General features: G+C 50.3%; 1 protein-coding gene across 15 annotated transcripts in view; it reads left to right on the top strand.

Moving 5' to 3' along the window:
• Window positions 1-17,935, top strand: part of nav2a (neuron navigator 2a) — a 310,780-nt gene that overhangs the window by 266,120 nt on the left and 26,725 nt on the right. For 10 of the 15 annotated variants that reach the window (XM_082957697.1, XM_082957700.1, XM_082957692.1 and 7 more), the window contains 4 exons: window positions 12,590-12,731; window positions 13,678-13,990; window positions 14,325-15,060; window positions 17,548-17,749. In XM_082957697.1, coding sequence (XP_082813823.1) covers window positions 12,590-12,731; window positions 13,678-13,990; window positions 14,325-15,060; window positions 17,548-17,749 — 1,393 coding nt within the window. The remainder of the gene's footprint in view (window positions 1-12,589; window positions 12,732-13,677; window positions 13,991-14,324; window positions 15,061-17,547; window positions 17,750-17,935) is intronic. The other 5 variants (XM_082957694.1, XM_014126316.3, XM_082957693.1 and 2 more) reach the window with 1 other exon arrangement.

Here is a 17,935-nt window from a genome sequence, read left to right as displayed (position 1 = left end):
TGATGTTAGTGGATCTCTGGGGAGGTTTTACATCTTCCACTCCCCAGGGTGTGTGTGTGTGTGTGTGTGTGTGTACAGCCTAAGGAGTTGTAGTTATTTCCAGCCTTGTAGTTATTACAGCCTTCCCTGTAGCTCAGTTGGTAGAGCATGGTGTTTGCAACACCAGGGTTGTGGGTTCGATTCCCACGGGGGGCCAGCACAGAAAAAAAAAAAAAAATGAAATTGTATGAAATGTATGCATTCACTACTGTAAGTTGCTCTGGATAAGAGCGTCTGCTAAATGACTAAAATGTAAATATATTTCCAGCACCCTCTCAACACCACAGCATCCCCAATGCCCATTTCCGTACCTGTCTGGACTTGACTATTCCCCTCAGATAATTGAGGAGAAGGGAGGTGCTCGGGTAAAGGTTGCACCTGGCAGTAAAACGACTGGACAGGATCGCTTCCTCTCTCTCTCTCTCTACCCCTCTCTCTTCCTGCTCTCCTCATTCCCCCCCTTGCTCTGTCTCTCTCTCTCTGTTGTGTGGTGTGTGTTTCCCTCTCTCCAGCGTAGAGGATGCTGGGGTTTTGCTCCAGGCTCTAAACATGTACAGTCACAATCTTTTCTCCTTTCTCTCTCGTTCCCCAGGCATTTCATGAACCACCGATCATGTTTCTCTGATAACCAGGAGGCCTTTTTGTATGATAATACACTGCGCGTGCGTTTACATGTACATTTTAGTCATTTAGCAGACGCTCTTATCCAGAGCGACTTACAGTAGTGGATGCATACATTTCCTAAAAAAAAAATTCTTCTTATTATTATTTTTTTTCCCCCGTACTGGTCCCCCGTGGGAATCGAACCCACAACCCTGGCGTTGCAAACACCATGCTCTACCAACTGAGCCACACGGGAGTGTGTGTGTGTGTGTGTGTGTGTGTGTGTGTGTGTGTGTGTGTGTGTGTGTGTGTGTGTGTGTGTGTGTGTGTGTGTGTGTGTGTGTGTGTGTGTGTGTGTGTGTGTGTGTGTGTGTGTGTGTGTGTGTGTGTGTGTGTGTGTGTGTGTGTGTGTGTGTGTGTGTGTTTAAACCCAGTGCCTGCCCTCAATAACATTTCTATGTGTCTCATGCTTAGACCGTTCACATAACGTCACCCTCTAGGATCAGATCCAATATCAAACCTCCAAAAGTTATTCCGCTGCGTTTCGAGAGTCTCATGATTCCAGCAGCATGTGGGCTCTGGTCCGGAATACCAGGAGTATTTTGGATAGTGAGGCAAGAGGAGAAGATGGGTTGTTACTGGCTTAATGCTATCATCGGTGTGTCTGTGTGTTTGGTGACGCTACTACTGACAGCTTTCTACGTTCTGTGTTCTTCTATGGTTGGAGTAGCGGATACGGCAATGTCTGCACTCATTGTTTTTGGAAGCACTCTTACTTTGGTTTGATTAGCTGAGAAATGGATAAAGGACCACTCCCACCCTTTGTCTGCTTCTAGGCTTCTCTCTGGCTCTCTTTTCCTCAGTCTCTCTCCGTCTCGCACGCACACACACACACACACACACCTCTCGACTTATACATGGAATGCAAAATGCTATAAATCCCCTTTTGACGTCTTTTATGCAAGAACAGGACTTTCCTGTTTCCCCTATTGCATGTCTTTGTCATGGCATATAACGCTGCGCTGAAACGCTGCGTCTCAACATCATTCTACCCAGTGTGTGATATCTGGAGCTTCCCAAACACACACCCACGTACCCCAGCTGCAGAGGTGCCCCTGTACTCCTGAGCACACGCACCCTTGCCTTCTCCGGTGCCTGGGAGGGTATGGGATTAGACTGGGTGATAGGTCATAGTTCAGATGTAACAGTACATTACCAGAAAGGGAGGGGATACAACTGGGAGGGTATGGGATTAGACTGGGTGATAGGTCATAGTTCAGGTGTAACAGTACATTACCAGAAAGGGAGGGGATACAACTGGGAGGGTATGGGATTAGACTGGGTGATGGGTCATAGTTCAGGTGTAACAGTACATTACCAGAAAGGGAGGGGATACAACTGGGAGGGTATGGGATTAGACTGGGTGATAGGTCATAGTTCAGGTGTAACAGTACATTACCAGAAAGGGAGGGGATACAACTGGGACAAAGAGGTGTATAGCGAAGGAAACTTCAATGGGCAAAAAGAGAAGGGAAAGATCGACAAGAGGATTTAACAAATTGTAGTGGAGGAGGGGAATCTGAGACTCGAGTGTGTGTGTGTGTGTGTGTGTGAGAGAGAGAGACGGCGAGAGAGAGAGATGGATAGAGAGAGACTCCTAGGAGCGTTTACTGATGTAGTTGTAGCCGTGGATACCGGTGCTTCTATGAACCCCCTCTTCCCCCTGGGCTTCCCCTCTGTCACTAGCACACCTGCCTCGCCCCAGGACACACACACACACACACACACACACACACATAGAGGGCGTGGTTCTTACACACAGTTATCTCCTTCTCTCTCTCTCACACACTCTGCTGTAATGGTCTAATGCCTTTGTCTCCGGCTGGCTGACTCCTATTGGATCAGTGCTTAGGGAAGTGGCGTTGAGCCTTGCTGTGCCACAGAGTGTGGCAGGGATGTCATCACTGGGACGTACTGACTGCCTGCCATCAGGACCCTGCATCGCAATGGCTGGCCTCTATTCTGGAGTGTGATCAGAAGAGCGTGGAGAAAACATGTAACGTGAAAGAAGGGAAGTCTGACACACACAGAGAGAGAGAGAGAGAGAGAGAGAGAGAGAGAGAGAGATGAGAAAACCTTCCATCCCCTGCCACTTTGGAGGATGTTTCCGTTGAAGGTTTATAGACGGACAGACTGCCGCGTGGATATTGGCTCTGAGGAACAGACAGTGGTTGGACAACCCTGAACTGGTTGGTTTGGGAATCTGCCGTGAAGGGGTTGCTGAGCCCCACCTGCCACCTTGGCCTGCGTACCCTCCTCTACCTCACAGAGGGGTTGAAAGACATTTTGCTGAGTGGGGGTAAAAATGTGCAGGTTTGTGGCGGTACCCAAGGTAACGAGATCAATGTGATTTATCCACACTTAGTATGGGAGGGTGGCTCACACCCACCCACACGCACACACACGTACATATACACGCGCGCACACCCGTGCAGACGCACACACAAACACCTGAGGACTGGAGAAATTAGATGAGGTAGTTTACAGTGTGTTTATGGTCTGGTGTGTGTGTGGGTATGATATTGTATATTCCACACTTGTCTGCCTCCCACTGGGTCCTTTCGACCAGCGTGTGTGCGCTTTGTGTATGTGTGTGTGGTTTGTGTGCGTGTGTGCGTGCAGTGGTCTGTATCCCATATCTGTATTGGGCGCGTTTCTTTTATGGGTCTGTCGGTTGCCTCAAAGCAAGCGCACCGTTTACTCAACAAACGCACGAGCGAAAGAGAGCGAGAGCGAGAGAGGGTTGTTTGTGTGCAGGAGACAAAGTCAAAGAACGTAACGGAAATGTCACGTCGTTTTGAGGTGACGTTTGTTTCATACCTAAATATGTGTTTACTCGAGCGAGAAACGAGGCTAGAAAGAGAGAGACTATAGAGGGAGAGACGCATTCCGTGACCCCGTAGTCCAGGAGTCGTGTCATTTCTCTGTGCTGCGGGGACAGCTGTGTCATTTAACGACCACACAACTCCGGACCCGGAATGTCCACAAGGAGAAGGAATGCACCGAGTCCTGTCCACGATCCTCTCCGCCGCTCCTTCGCCCTCTCTCTTACCCCATGCCTCCCCGTTCTCTACCTCCCTCACCCTGTATCTCTCCCTCATTTCTCCCTTACTCCCTCCCATATTCTCACACCCAATCCCTGGGGTCCTGTTCAAACTGCCCTCCCCCATTCCCTCCCCATCTCCCTCACTCCTCCCTGTGTATCGAGGGGCCAGAGGTGGTGTTTACAGAGGGACAGCCAAACAGTGGTTGTGTGTACAGTCAGCTCAGTCAGTACACACACACACACACACACACACTGGTGTGTGTTCCTACTGGCTGTCTACACTAAAGAATAGGTTTGGGGTCAGGGTTAGTTTGGAGGTTTTGTGTTGAGGCAGTAGTGGTGCAGCCAAGCTAGAGTTCTCATGATGGGGCACTTCTAAAAAAACATCTGGTTTGTTTGTGCCTGTCGCCGATGTCGGTTATGTGTGACGGACGGAAACGCCTTCTCAAGACTCTCTTTTCTCACCCTTGATTTTATTTCCATAAAACAAAACTGTCTGTCTTTTGAAATCAATGCGGTCTGACGGATTAAGGGTGGGCGTGTGCGTTTCTCCGAGTGTGTAAGCCTCACCTGTCTCTTTCCCCATGATGTCATCTGTGACCTCTCACCCTTCGGGGGTATATATTAGAGGGAGCTCATGTTTAGTGTGTAAACCCATGTCCAATCCACTCACACTGTCTCTACCAGTAGCCTACTAGTCATCTGATCCTACAACAGTCTGAGTAATAGTAGCTCCCCCTTGAACAGAGGAAATTCCTTATCGTCCAGAGGTTATTATCTACGTCTGAGCGCGCGTGTGTGCGTGTGCGTGTGCGTGCATGCGTAATTATCGTTTTATTTCTTCTTGTACTTTTTATCCCAATTTCGTGATATCCAATTGTCCCATCACTGCAGCTCCCGTACGGACTCGGGAGAGGCGACGTGCATGCGCAAATGTACGTAAGAGTTGGAGTGAGCTTAGCCGGGTAACAATATGGGCAGAGCTAACAAAAAACAAAAACGTGCTTCCCCAGAGACGCATATAAGGAAACTAAACAAACAGAGAACGACATAAACAGAAGGTTTTTCCAGGACGCTGTCGGACACTCCCATGGGTCCGGCCCCAACGGCAGCTCTTTCTCATTGGCCCAGCGGTCCCAGTTGAATAACAGCAGGGTTTATGGCCCCTGACCTGTGTGTGAAAACAGAGGGCGGTCTTCAGGGACACGGGGGAAGAAACTCAGGCGGTAGCCCAGGAATGTGTTGATTTGGGTCAGTTCAGAGTCTGTTCTCTCACCTACTGTCTCTCTCTGTCTCTCTCTCTCTCACCTACTGTCTCTCTCTGTCTCTCTCTCTCTCACCTACTGTCTCTCTCTCTCTCTCTCTCTCACCTACTGTCTCTCTCTGTCTCTCTCTCTCTCACCTACTGTCTCTCTCTGTCTCTCTCTCTCTCACCTACTGTCTCTCTCTGTCTCTCTCTCTCTCACCTACTGTCTCTCTCTGTCTCTCTCTCTCTCACCTACTGTCTCTGCCATCCTGGGATTTACGGTATTACCGGCATAGCACACAAAGGGGCACTAAACATACAACAACAACAAAAAGCCACCTATTACCAAAATTCTAACAAAATTAGCACAAGTAATAACGAAATCACACATACAGTAAGCTGTTAGCTAAATGCTATAGAACAAAAATGAACATAAACTAATTGCAAAGACGGGCAAATCCAGCTCATAAAGTTATACAAGCATAGTTAGTAGCTACCGAATGTCATTTTCGGTGAGTGTGGACATTTACAAGCGAAAGTGGACGAGAGAAATTGTGCAAATGAACAAAGTTGTGATGCAGGCTTTTCTGAAGTAAGCCCAGCATGTGTACACGGAGCAGAGGGGAGAACAACGGAGGAGGAATAAAACGCTAGCAGGAAGCACAGGGAAAAAATGGCATCTTTACAGTTTACTCGGATAACAGAGCTCTTTGACTTCTAAAACACGGCAGAAAGCCGTTCCAAGGTATTTAGTAGTGAATTGCGTACAAGTGTAGCTTCACCTCATGTGCGCCGCACAGCAGAGACTTGCCGATAGAACGCTATGAGCTCACGCTTTCTCTTGTTGTGCCCTTAACAACGAACAGGTCACTGGCTCAACTATTCTGGGGAACTACGGTAAGCTTCATAATGTAAAACAATGTGACAGATGAAATGATGAACACAATCTGCTTTATCTCCTAGCGTATTACACAAGTTGATTCCAGGTATTAACTTAAAAAGAAGCTACAAATATTCACATTTATTGAAAGTAAATAACTTGATGGTGTTGATGGTATTGAAAAACCATCTCGTGGCTTTTTTCAAATACCCCGGTATATGGTATACCGCCCAAACTGACGTTGTCTCTCCATCTCTCTCTCTCTCTCTCCACCTACTGTCTCGCTCCATCTCTCTCTCTCCCCCTTACTGTCTCGCTCCATCTCTCTCTCCCTCCTACTGTATCGCTCCGTCTCTCTCTCTCTCCCCCCTACTGTCTCGCTCCATCTCTCTCTCCCCTACTGTCTCGCTCCATCTCTCTCTCTCCACCTTCTGTCTCGCTCCATCTCTCTCTCCCCCTTCTGTCTTGCTCCATCTCTCTCTCCCCCCTACTGTCTCGCTCCGTCTCTCTCTCTCTCCCCCCTACTGTCTCGCTCCGTCTCTCTCTCTCTCCCCCCTACTGTCTCGCTCCGTCTCTCTCTCTCTCTCCCCCCTACTGTCTCGCTCCGTCTCTCTCTCTCTCCCCCTACTGTCTCGCTCAGTCTCTCTCTCTCTCCCCCTACTGTCTCGCTCCGTCTCTCTCTCTCTCCCCCCTACTGTCTCGCTCCGTCTGTCTCTCTCTCCCCCTACTGTCTCGCTCCGTCTGTCTCTCTCTCTCTCCCCCCTACTGTCTCGCTCCGTCTGTCTCTCTCTCTCCCCCTACTGTCTCGCTCCGTCTCTCTCTCTCCCCCCTACTGTCTCGCTCCGTCTGTCTCTCTCTCTCCCCCTACTGTCTCGCTCCGTCTCTCTCTCTCCCCCCTACTGTCTCGCTCCGTCTCTCTCTCTCTCCCCCTACTGTCTCGCTCCGTCTGTCTCTCTCTCTCCCCTACTGTCTCGCTCCGTCTCGCTCTCTCTCCCCCCTACTGTCTCGCTCCGTCTGTCTCTCTCCCCCCTACTGTATCGCTCCGTCTCTCTCTCTCCCCCTACTGTCTCGCTCCGTCTCTCTCTCTCTCCCCCTACTGTCTCGCTCCGTCTCTCTCTCTCTCCCCCTACTGTCTCGCTCCGTCTCTCTCTCTCTCCCCCCTACTGTCTCGCTCCGTCTCTCTCTCTCTCCCCCCTACTGTCTCGCTCCGTCTCTCTCTCTCCCCCCTACTGTCTCGCTCCGTCTGTCTCTCTCTCTCCCCCCTACTGTCTCGCTCCGTCTGTCTCTCTCTCTCCCCCTACTGTCTCGCTCCGTCTCTCTCTCTCCCCCCTACTGTCTCGCTCCGTCTGTCTCTCTCTCTCCCCCCTACTGTCTCGCTCCGTCTCTCTCTCTCTCCCCCTACTGTCTCGCTCCGTCTCTCTCTCTCCCCCCTACTGTCTCGCTCCGTCTCTCTCTCTCTCCCCCCTACTGTCTCGCTCCGTCTCGCTCTCTCTCCCCCCACTGTCTCGCTCCGTCTCGCTCTCTCTCCCCCCACTGTCTCGCTCCGTCTGTCTCTCTCCCCCCTACTGTATCGCTCCGTCTCGCTCTCTCTCCCCCCTACTGTCTCGCTCCGTCTGTCTCTCTCCCCCCTACTGTATCGCTCCGTCTCTCTCTCTCCCCCCTACTGTCTCGCTCCGTCTCTCTCTCTCCCCCTACTGTCTCGCTCCGTCTCTCTCTCTCTCCCCCCTACTGTCTCGCTCCGTCTCTCTCTCTCTCCCCCCTACTGTCTCGCTCCGTCTCTCTCTCTCTCCCCCCTACTGTCTCGCTCCGTCTCTCTCTCTCCCCCCTACTGTCTCGCTCCGTCTCTCTCTCTCCCCCCTACTGTCTCGCTCCGTCTCTCTCTCTCCCCCCTACTGTCTCGCTCCGTCTCTCTCTCTCTCCCCCTACTGTCTCGCTCCGTCTCTCTCTCTCTCCCCCCTACTGTCTCGCTCCGTCTCTCTCTCTCTCCCCCCTACTGTCTCGCTCCGTCTGTCTCTCTCTCTCTCCCTACTGTCTCGCTCCATCTCTCTCTCTCCACCTACTGTCTCGCTCCGTCTGTCTCTCTCTCCCCCCTACTGTCTCGCTCCGTCTCGCTCTCTCTCCCCCCTACTGTCTCGCTCCGTCTCGCTCTCTCTCCCCCCTACTGTCTCGCTCCGTCTCGCTCTCTCTCCCCTACTGTATCGCTCCGTCTCTCTCTCTCTCTCTCCCCTACTGTCTCGCTCCATCTCTCTCTCTCCCCCCTACTGTCTCGCTCCGTCTCTCTCTCTCTCCCCCCTACTGTCTCGCTCCGTCTCTCTCTCTCTCCCCCTACTGTCTCGCTCCGTCTCTCTCTCTCTCTCCCCCTACTGTCTCGCTCCGTCTCTCTCTCTCCCCCCTACTGTCTCGCTCCGTCTCTCTCTCTCTCCCCCCTACTGTCTCGCTCCGTCTCTCTCTCTCTCCCCCCTACTGTCTCGCTCCGTCTCTCTCTCTCTCCCACCTACTGTCTCGCTCCGTCTGTCTCTCTCTCCCCCCTACTGTCTCGCTCCGTCTCTCTCTCTCTCTCCCCATACTGTCTCGCTCCGTCTCTCTCTCTCCCCCCTACTGTCTCGCTCCGTCTCTCTCTCTCTCCCACCTACTGTCTCGCTCCGTCTCTCTCTCTCTCCCCATACTGTCTCGCTCCGTCTCTCTCTCTCTCCCACCTACTGTCTCGCTCCGTCTCTCTCTCTCTCCCCATACTGTCTCGCTCCGTCTCTCTCTCTCTCTCCCCATACTGTCTCGCTCCGTCTCTCTCTCTCTCCCTACCGTCTCTCCGTCTCGCTCTCCTCGGTCTCCTCCTCCTCCTTCTGTTACGTAGCGTTTCTTAACTTTCGAAGAGCATTTGCCGAGGGACTTGTTAGCGTTGCAGTCTCCCAGGACTCGCTCCCGTCTTTCATCATCACGACCATGTACTTTTATAAAGAGAATCGTCTGTCTGTACACCTAACCTAATCCTAAAGGCCAATGCTCAAATGAATCCATTTAACTCCATTTCTACAAACTACCACACAGCTGTGAAAGTCTCCGTCTCACAAAGAGAGATTCCCCCCGCTCAGAAATCAACGCCAAAGTCAATTGATTGTCGAATCACACACATCAATTGAACCCGTAACTTTCTGACGTTTCGGTATTAGCGTTTGGTGCTTGGAACTGCTCCTCTTTACTAAGCTCAATGGGGGTTGGCTGTGGTTAGTGTCATCGTCATTTCTGATTGGCTCTAAATGTCTGGGTGGTAGTTAATAGGTAGGTTGTGCTGCCAGCAGGAGGCTGTGGGTTCGGGCCATGTTGCTGGGCTGATCTCTAATTAGTAATGGGCTGGCAGTTAGTCAGGGTGGATCTGTCTGGGAACTCTGGGATCACACACACCGACACGTATGACATGGATGGGAAGTTGGGAATGTTGGATTTGGGAATATCTGATAGTAAGGAATAATGTTTTGTATGTATGATCATACTATGACCGTACTGTAGCTTCATACTGTTGGGTTTTTAGACGATGCCTTATTTTGGTTCCATAGGATTTGGGCGGCAGGTAGCCTAGTGGTCAGAGCGTTGGGCCAGTAACCGAAAGGTTGCTGGATCGAATCCCCGAGCTGACATGGTAAAATCTGTCGTTTTGCCCCTGAACAAGGCAGTTAACCCACTGTTCCCCGGTAGGCCGTCATTGTAATTAAGAATTTGTTCTTAACTGACTTGCCTAGTTAAATAAAGGTTACATTTAATTACAACAACAACAAAACATTTGGGAGAGTCTGTCATTGTGATGTTACATTTGGGAGAGTCTGTCATTGTGCTGTGATGTTACATTTGGGAGAGTCTGTCATTGTGCTGTGATGTTACATTTGGGAGAGTCTGTCATTGTGCTGTGATGTTACTGGTTTGGCTGCAGCAGTGAGCTGGTTAACTGTGCTTGGGGAAGGTCAGGTTACATGCACTAGGGGAGAACACTCTCTCTTTCACGGTTCCCTCACTCAGTCCAGAGAGAAAGAGAGACGGGGGAATATGCAAGAAGAGATAAGGCAACAGGAGAGAGAAAAGAGGGAGAGGGAGCGATGATCAGTGCAGAAGACACAGTCAAAAACACAGAAAGGGCCAGAGCGAGCAAAGGGATAAAGGCGGAGTGGGAGGGGGGAGGTAGACACAAAGAGAGAGTGAGACTGGCAGAGGGAGAGGCAGAAGGAGAGGGATAGAGTGAGAGAAGCAGAAAGAGAGAGAGAGAGAGACTGGCAGAGGGAGAGGCAGAAGGAGAGGGATAGAGTGAGAGAAGCAGAAAGAGAGAGAGAGAGACTGGCAGAGGGAGAGGCAGAAGGAGAGGGATAGAGTGAGAGAAGCAGAAAGAGAGAGAGGTTGGCTAGCTCAGTGTGTAACTCAGCGGTATGGACTCATGAAGCTCTCTGTCCAACTCGGCATTCTCCCCCACACTACAGGTTCCCACGGCATCCCAGGAACTCTGGCCAGGTAAGAGAGTGTCTGTGATGGCTCTTTTTCCTTTTCAAAATGGGCTAATCTACATCTTCAGAAGGATACTAGATATTAAATATGGACAAGAACCTTAGATTCTCAGTTGGTCTGTGATGTTTCTCTCTCTCTCTGTCTCTCCGTCTCTGTGTGCGGGGGGGGGGGCTATCCCCCATATGGCTGTGTGGACATGTTTAGACGGCTGTGGTCAGTCTAAATCTCTCACCAGTTAGCTCGGTCTGCAGTCCTGTCAAGAACAGATATACTGTGGCTTTTAAGGCAACTTCAAAGCATCCGAGCCTCGGAGTTTAAGCTACAGATTGCAGTGCTTGCGATAGATATCAGATCTGTGTGACGAGTGTGTGTTAATGTGAGATCCCCCAGTATGATGTAAAGGGCTGTGTGTGTGTTTGATGGGATAGATGAGGAGGACACACGGATGTATGTCAGTGTGTGCGTCTTTAGCGACAGTGTGTCTGTCGCGTTAGAGGTCATGGATCTGTCCCTGGATGACTCTAATCCAAACACCAGGGTACAATAGCAGCTGTGTGTGTGTGTGTGTGTGTGTGTGTGTGTGTGTGTGTGTGTGTGTGTGTGTGTGCTCAATAGTTGTCAAGCCTGCTTTTAACTCTTTTTTTTCCCTCCCTGTGGTCCTTTCAGACTGATGTTTGTCCTGTCTCATCCATAGTCTCCCTAGAGATCACTCTAGTCTCCCGGGCGACCACCCCCCATCCCCTGCCCCGCTTCGCCCCCCCAGGGTCGGGGATAGACGAACATAGCCTGTATAATTGTTCAAAGTGGGGTTAAAGACTAGTGTGTGGACAGTGTGTGTGTCGTAGAACCTTCCTGGTTCTAGGTTAGTCTCCTCTGTGTTTGATGGACAGCTCCAGTCAGTGTGTGTGTCGTAGAACCTTCTTGGTTCTAGGTTAGTCTCCTCTGTGTTTGATGGACAGCTCCAGTCAGTGTGTGTGTCGTAGAACCTTCCTGGTTCTAGGTTAGTCTCCTCTGTGTTTGATGGACAGCTCCAGTCAGTGTGTGTGTCGTAGAACCTTCCTGGTTCTAGGTTAGTCTCCTCTGTGTTTGATGGACAGCTCCAGTCAGTGTGTGTGTCGTAGAACCTTCCTGGTTCTAGGTTAGTCTCCTCTGTGTTTGATGGACAGCTCCAGTCAGTGTGTGTGTCGTAGAACCCTCCTGGTTCTAGGTTAGTCTCCTCTGTGTTTGATGGACAGCTCCAGTCAGTGTGTGTGTCGTAGAACCTTCCTGGTTCTAGGTTAGTCTCCTCTGTGTTTGATGGACAGCTCCAGTCAGTGTGTGTGTCGTAGAACCTTCCTGGTTCTAGGTTAGTCTCCTCTGTGTTTGATGGACAGCTCCAGTCAGTGTGTGTGTGTGAGACTGAGATTTCCAGGCAGCTCGGGGCTTATGCTGCTGCCTGAGCGTGCCGTACATTCACCCTGCCTCTTAGGAGGGCTTTTCTCCCTGGTGCAGAGAGAGACTGTGTGTTATCACCCAGGATTACGCTCATACATAAATATCCCTCCTATCTCCGTGGGTTCGCCAGCTTGTGCGGTCACAGAGCTTTAGCTAGGCTAGCAGGGCGTCTACACTGTGAGGGGATTCATATTCAGAGCCAGAACGACTGATACATTGCCGTCGTCTGTCTAGAGCAGCGCTTTCCAACCCTGTTCCCGGAGAGCTACCCTCCTGTAGGTTTTTCGCTCCAACCCCAGTATCAAACCTGATTCAGCTTATCGACCAGATGGTTATCAGAAGCAGGTGTGCTAGATTAGGGTTGGAGGGAAAATGTACAGGGCTGTAGCTCTCCAGGAACTGGGTTGGAGAACCCTGGTCTAGCGTATGTGTTGCTCCATGGAGGTATGGTAATGAAATGTGAAATATTCACAGTATTTGGCCGATTCCTCGGCTGGAAATGAGATAAAGGCTCTGAAGTAGAAAATGTAACACTGATTTAATTGGAGAGTCCTCTTCGGTTGCGTCCGTTCAACCACACACTGAACCCTTGTTCAACTCGTTTTACAAATGAGGTGTCTTGTTAAAGGCACATTTTGTACCGTTTTTTTCTTTTCTAGAACGAATCCCTTTTGGGTATGCCCGTGCCTCTCTTCTCCTTGTTGTGGTTGGCATGTCACCTCTCCTCTCTCCTCCCTTTACCCTGGTTAAAATGGTGTTGTTTAATTCAACCTATCTTTTTCTCCTTTCTCTCCAGTTGGGATGACAGCAGCTCAGTGAGCAGTGGCGTCAGTGACACCATCGACACAGATGACATCAACACCAGCTCGTCCATCAGCTCTTACGCCAACACACCGGCCGCACAGCGCAAGGCCCTCAGCGGACAGGTCGGTGTGGAGGTTAGATACAAACACACATATGCATGAACGTCACCCATGCACACACACACACACATACACACACACTCAACACACACAAATGCAGCTCCGGGCTCTAAACGGACACACGGATAAACTCTCAAGTACAGTCTCACACTCCCGCTTCTCCCCCCCCTCTTTCTCCTCTCCCCCCCCCCCTATTTCTCCTCTCCCCCGTCCCTTCTCTCCCCCTTAGCTCCGAGCGTGTTAAATGATGTTGACATTCCTCACAGTTTGGAAGGGAATATGAGCCTATAGTATTGCTCCGGGTGGCAGACCTGTGAACTGACTAGACTAAGGTTGATGTTTGAACTGGCCTCAAGTCATTAAATACCACTTTTAAGAAGCCACCTTTAGATAAACTGTCTGAGAAGTGATTCTACTCTCAGCTTGTTTTTGGGTGGCTTTGGGAAAGAGGTTGGGTGTCTGGATAACGCACACCCGCTATACAATAACACTCATTTAATGTACTGGTTATTTGATGTAGGATAACAAAGCCTGTACAAAGACCGTCATTCTCCCAGTAGTAGTTGACCTTTGGCACCACACTATATGAATATAGTCTCTTTCCGTAGAAACTGCCTCCATGTTGGATCCATACAGTGAGGGGAAAAAGTATTTGATCCCCTGCTGATTTTACAAAATCAGCAGGGGATCAAATACTTTTTTCCCTCACTGTATAGTGCAGCGGTTATTGTAGGCTGAGTAGTGCGTCACATAGGGTAGGCCCCAAAGAGCTTTCTGATTTTGTCCACAACCAGTATACTCTCATAGCACTATCATCACAGCCCTATAGGCACATGTGGAAGTTACTAACTTCAACCCGATTTATCCGTTTATTCCCATATATGCCAGATCACCATAAAATAGATCACAACTTCCCTCTTCTTCTCATCCTCTGTGTATGTCCCCCCCCCCCCCCCCCCAGCCTGTAACGGATGCTGAGAAGCACTCAGCCTCCACCACCCTGAACCCCGCCTGGTCAGGTGACGAGGTCAAGAGGTCAGACGGGGTGTCGGACAGTGAGGTCAGCAGGATGGACCAGGGCTCCAAGTGGGCCCGCCGGAACCCCTTGGACGTGTCCGACGAGTCGGATAAGGTGGGCTCGGGGCGGAAGACTCCCTCAATGACACACGCAGGGTCCTGGAAGGGGGGCATGAGTGCTCAGGTGGGGGTGACCAGCCCCAGGACTAAAGCTACTGGAACGTCAGGGTCTGCTGTGATGAAGACCCACAGCACAGGTATGGGCGTTTTCTGTCCTGGCAGTGATTTGCTGTCTCTGTAATTGTCTCATTTGTGATTTGCGTGTGGGTTTCTGTGCGTGCTCGTGTTTCCTCGTCTTCGGCAATGCCTCGCCTTATGTCCGTCTGTGTGAATCTGTGTATATGTGTATGTACAGTATGCACTGTATCTGTATGTCTCCCTCTCTTCTATGTGAGTCTCTCTCTCTCTCTCTCTGTGTCATTTTCTCTCGTGTGGTCTGACTCTTGAGACATTAACCTTCTGTAACACCACTATGACAAACTCTCCTCTGACCTAAACCCCTGCTGTATGTCACATCCTGTGTACCTGTAGGTAAAACAGACGACGTCAAGGTGTCCGAGAAGGGCCGTCTCTCCCCTCGCTCCAACGGCCTCCGCCGCTCGCCCTCCGACGCCGGGCGCAGCAGTGACGACGAGGCCAAGAGAAACACACCCTCTTCCACCTCCGCCGCTGCCTCCGCCCGCACGTCACACACACACACCCTCACACACGCCCTCTCTGAACCCCACTCCCAGTCTCACACACTGACCTCCCGCACCCCCACCAGCACATTTGGCTTCAAGAAGCAGAGTTCCGGGATGGTTACTATGGTTACCGCCAGTGGCGCCACCATCACAAGCGGGTCAGCTACTCTTGGGAAAATACCCAAGTCAGGGACGAGATCCCTTGCCGTTGGGATAAAGGTCGGAGGTCAAGATGTGGGGTCCGGTCTAGGTCACCATGACGATGGGTACCTCCAGGTGAGCACCCGCTCCACACTGCAGTACCGGAGCCTTCCAAGACCCAGCCGGTCCGGCGCCTCCGCGCGTAACGGAAACCGGTCGTCGACCAGCAGCATCGAGGCGGCTGTGCTTTCCGTTACCACTCACAGTAAAAGCAGAGACATGGGGAACACTGGGAAAATGAATGGAAGTGGGACTGGGGTCTCGCTGGCCAATCAGACGGACCGAGAGAAGGGCGTGTCAGAGGGCGTGGACAACCCGAGGGGAGGGGCTTCCACCGTACCTCTCACAGGGAGACAGCAGGTTGCCTCACCCACACTGCGCAGGTGAACAGACTCACACATACAGAGATATATAATGTCACTCACACTTAAACGTGGTCATTAATGACACCCATTTACACTAGTGTCTGAAACCTATTCCTAGTGTGATGCAAGACACACACACACACACACACACACACACATTCACATCCATACACAAAAGTCATGTCAGCCCACTGTGTGAAAACTAACCCTTCAGCATTTCTGTTCAGCTGCCAGGTCTGAGCCGACACTTTTTCATAGTGCCAAGTCTTTATATGTAACACGAGCGGAGTCTTACCTCATCACTGCTGGGCTGGCTCATTAATCTCTATGGGTAATAAGGCTTTGAAGACCCTGCTCGATATTATCACCCTGCCTACCGTCTTAACAGTCAACACGCTCTGGCTACGTCCCAAACGGGACCCCATAACAAATGTAGTGCACTAAATAAGGATTAGGGTGCCATTTGGGACGTAGCCACTGTCTTTTGGCTTAAAGTAATGGGGTATGCTAATGTCATGCTTCAAAAGTTACTCAGATATAATCCCCCAAGCCTTTACTCAATAGTGTGCCATAGCGGTGGTTACTAGAAATGACTTTAAAACAGAAATGCGTCTACAATACTCTACATGTTTCGTATCTCTCTCTCTCTCTCTCTCGGTGTGTGTGTCTGTCTACCTACATTTTTTACATTTACATTTGAGTCATTTAGCAGATGGTCTTATCCAAAGCGACTTAAAGTTAGTGCATTCATCTTAAGATAGCTAGGTTGGATAACCTAGCCATTCCATAATCATGGGCATTAATATGGAGTTGGTCCCCCTTTTGCTGCTATAACAGCCTCCACTCTTCTGAGAAGGCTTTCCACTAGATGTTAGAACATTACTGCGGGGACTTACTTCCATTCAGCCACAAGAGCATTAGTGAGGTCGGGCACTGATGTTGGACGATTAGGCCTGGCTCACAGTCGGCATTCCAATTCATCCCAAAGGTATTCGATGGGGTTGAGGTCAGGGCTCTGTGCAGGCCAGTCAAGTTCTTCCACACCGATCTCGACAAACCATTTCTGTATGGACCTCGCTTTGTGCACGGGGGCATTGTCATGCTGAAACAGAAAGAGCCTTCCCCAAACTGTTGCCTCAAAGTTGGAACCACAGAATCGCCTAAAATGTCAGAGTATGCTGTAGTGTTAAGATTTCCCTTCACTGGAACTAAGGTGCCTGGCCCGAACAATGAAAAACAGAGCATTATTCCTCCTCCACCAAACGTTACAGTTGGCACTATGCATTGGGGCAGGTAACGTTCTTCTGGTATACGCCGAACCCAGATTCATCCGTCAGACTGCCAGATGGTGAAGCGGGATTCATCACTCCAGAGAACGCATTTCCACTGCTCCAATGCATAGTGCCAACTGTAAAATTTGGTGGAGGAGGAACAATGGTCTGGGGCTGTTTTTACCATGGTTTGGGCTAGGCACCTTAGCATACAATGACATTCTAGACAATTTTGTGCTTCCAACTTATCGCAACAGTTTGGGGAAGGCCTTTTCCTATGTCAGCATGACAATGGCCCCAATGGCGGCGAGCTTTACACCACTCCAGCTGACGCTTGGCTTTGCACGTGATCTTAGGCTTGTGTGCTGTTGGTCAGCCATGGAAAACATATTTTATGAAGCTCCCAACCCACAGTTGTTGTGCTGATGTTGCTTCCAGAGGCAGTTTGGAACTCGGTAGTGGGTGTTGCAACCGAGGATAGGCGATTTTTACTTGCTTCAGCACTCGACGGTGCCATTCTGTGAGCTTGTGTGGCCTAACACTTTGCGGGCTGTGCCGTTGCTCCAAAACGTTTCCACTTCACAATAACAGCACTTACAGCACTTAGTCTTCCCTGTGGCTCAGTTGGTAGAGCATGGTGTTTGCAACGCCAGCATGGTGTGTGCAACGCCAGAGTTGTGGGTTCGATTCCCACGGGGCAGTACCAAAAAAAAATAAAAAAGAATGCATGCATGAAATGAAATGTATGAAATGTATGCATTCACTACTGTAAGTCGAACTGGATAAGAGCGTCTGCTAAATGACTAAAATGTAAAAATGTTACAGTTGACCGGGACAGCTCTAGCAGGGTAGAAATTTGAGGAACTGACTTGTTGGAAAGGTAGCATCCTATGACGGTGCCACGTTGAGCGTCACTGAGCTCTTCAGTAAGGCCATTGTACTGCCAATGTTTGTCTATGGAGATTGCATGGCTGTGTGCTCAATTTTATACACCAGTCAGCAACGAGTGTGGCTGAAATAGCCGAGTCCACAAATGTTCCTTAATAAGGTAGCTATCAGCCAAGTCAGAGCTAGTAAGAGGGAAGAATGAAGCGTGAGTGTTCGTTCATGAAAGGCTTTTTTTGGTGTGGAGGTGCTGTGTGATTATTTAAGATGCTCTTTGAAGAGATGGGGTAAATATTTTTTACAAATTCTCCTTTTCAACTTTCTCCTTCTCTTCTCCATCTCTCTCCAGGTTGTTTGGTGGTAAGTCCAGTAAGCAGGTTCCGGTCACCACGGCAGAGAACATGAAGAACTCAACGGTGATCTCCAACCCTCACGCTACCCATGCTGCTCTGGACTCCCCTGGAGGTGTAGGGGGGGAGAGCGAGGGCAGCAGCCCCCTGTACGGAGGACGAAACCTGAGCACCGGCCATAACACGCTGGGTAGCGAACAGGTGAGATAGGCAGACTAGCCTAACCAAATGGCATGAGCTGGCAATACCTTTGTAGTCTCTTGATAAGCATCAGTGTCCATGAACAGAGTTTATACTTGCACAAACAAGAAAATAGCCAACTTTAGCTACCAGCGCTGACGATAGGTGATACAATAGTTGGCTATGATAGCGAGCAACCATGTAACT

This window comes from Salmo salar, chromosome 11 (genome assembly GCF_965601325.2).
Source record: "Salmo salar chromosome 11, fSalSal1, whole genome shotgun sequence".
Lineage (NCBI taxonomy): Eukaryota > Metazoa > Chordata > Actinopteri > Salmoniformes > Salmonidae > Salmo > Salmo salar.
Note: the sequence above shows the minus strand (reverse complement) of the source record. Positions and strands in the feature narration are given on the sequence as shown.